This window comes from Carlito syrichta, unplaced genomic scaffold (assembly GCF_000164805.1).
Source record: "Carlito syrichta isolate Samal-C Ts95f unplaced genomic scaffold, Tarsius_syrichta-2.0.1 Scaffold315368, whole genome shotgun sequence".
Classification (NCBI taxonomy): Eukaryota; Metazoa; Chordata; class Mammalia; order Primates; family Tarsiidae; genus Carlito; species Carlito syrichta.
In genome coordinates this window covers 268,663-269,806 of record NW_007259464.1, presented here as the reverse complement: position 1 = coordinate 269,806, position 1,144 = coordinate 268,663, and the positions used below count along the sequence as shown (strand labels likewise).

The window sequence follows — 1,144 nt, the reverse complement described above, 5'->3', positions numbered from 1 at the left end:
TCCCAGGGACAGGAAGCACCCACGGGGGACCAGGGGACAGTGCAGCCTCGACCTAACCCACCACGTCTGCCACGGGGGCTTCTGGTCATCCTCAAGCCCTGTCCCGAGTGGGTGCCCTTGCTGTGCCCGCTGGAGGCTCACGTTTTTCCTAGGCTGCCCCTGCTAAACCACAAGGGAGAGCCGGGTCTACGGAACCCTCCCTCCGTTCCCAGATGCGGCTGTTTCTCCCTGGGCTCGGCCTCCAGGGCCGCCGGCGCCCCCGACCCACCTGCCGGGCGAGCAGCCTGGCCCGTGTCTCCCCCATTTCTCCATCCATGAAATGGGACATCCTCCATGGTGTTTCTCCCGGGTTGGTGCTTCTAAGGGCCGAGTCACGCTGCCACCTGGAGGGATTGTTCCCCGGGGTGGGAGGAGGAGGGCTTTCGGATCTTGGGGGTCAAGCACCCCGGGGTCCCGGGCGGCCCCGCCTGTCCTGACCGCCTGTCTCGTTGCAGGGACGGGCTGCCCTACTGCGAGGCCGACTACCACGCCAAGTTCGGCATCCGCTGCGACGGCTGTGAGAAGTACATCACGGGGCGCGTGCTGGAGGTAAGCGGCCGGCCTGGCGTCGCGACCTGGCGCTAGATGCAGCGGGGCCTCTGGTGGGCTGTGGCCCTGAGCATACCCCTGGCTCCTCTGAGCTGTAGCCCCCCGCCCTGTCTCCCTGAGCGGCTGCCTCCTGGCTCCTCCCGGCTCAGCTGCAAGACGCCTTTCTCGGGCCCTGCACCAGGCCCCCTCCTCCAGGAAGCCTGCCTTGTGATGCCCTCTTCTGGGCCATGTTACAAAATTCAGAGGGTTGGGGAGGTGGAGAGGACTTGGAGACCTTCCGGCCCAGCCGCCGGCCGTCTAGACTGGGAGCCGGGAAGAGCGAGCCCCGAGGCGGAGGCCGGACCCACCGTCCCACGCAGGACTCTCCACAGGAAGCCCACAGTGTCACCTGATGGGCGGGGTAAAGTGTTTCTTGGTCTAGGCGGTCGTTGCAGGGGCAGGTCCTCAGTGTGAAAATTGCACGTGCACTGGGCTCGGTGTCTCAGCCTGTCATCCCGCGCCTTTGGGAGGCTGAGGTGAGCGGATTGCCTGAGCCCGCGGGTTCGAGACCCGCCTG

General features: G+C 66.6%; 1 protein-coding gene across 7 annotated transcripts in view; it reads left to right on the top strand.

The window, feature by feature from the left end:
• ABLIM2 (actin binding LIM protein family member 2) overlaps nt 1–1,144 on the top strand; it is a 135,589-nt gene that overhangs the window by 26,341 nt on the left and 108,104 nt on the right. For all 7 annotated transcript variants that reach the window (XM_021706239.1, XM_021706242.1, XM_021706238.1 and 4 more), the window contains exon 5: nt 495–588. In XM_021706239.1, the coding sequence (XP_021561914.1) occupies nt 495–588 (94 nt within the window). The remainder of the gene's footprint in view (nt 1–494; nt 589–1,144) is intronic.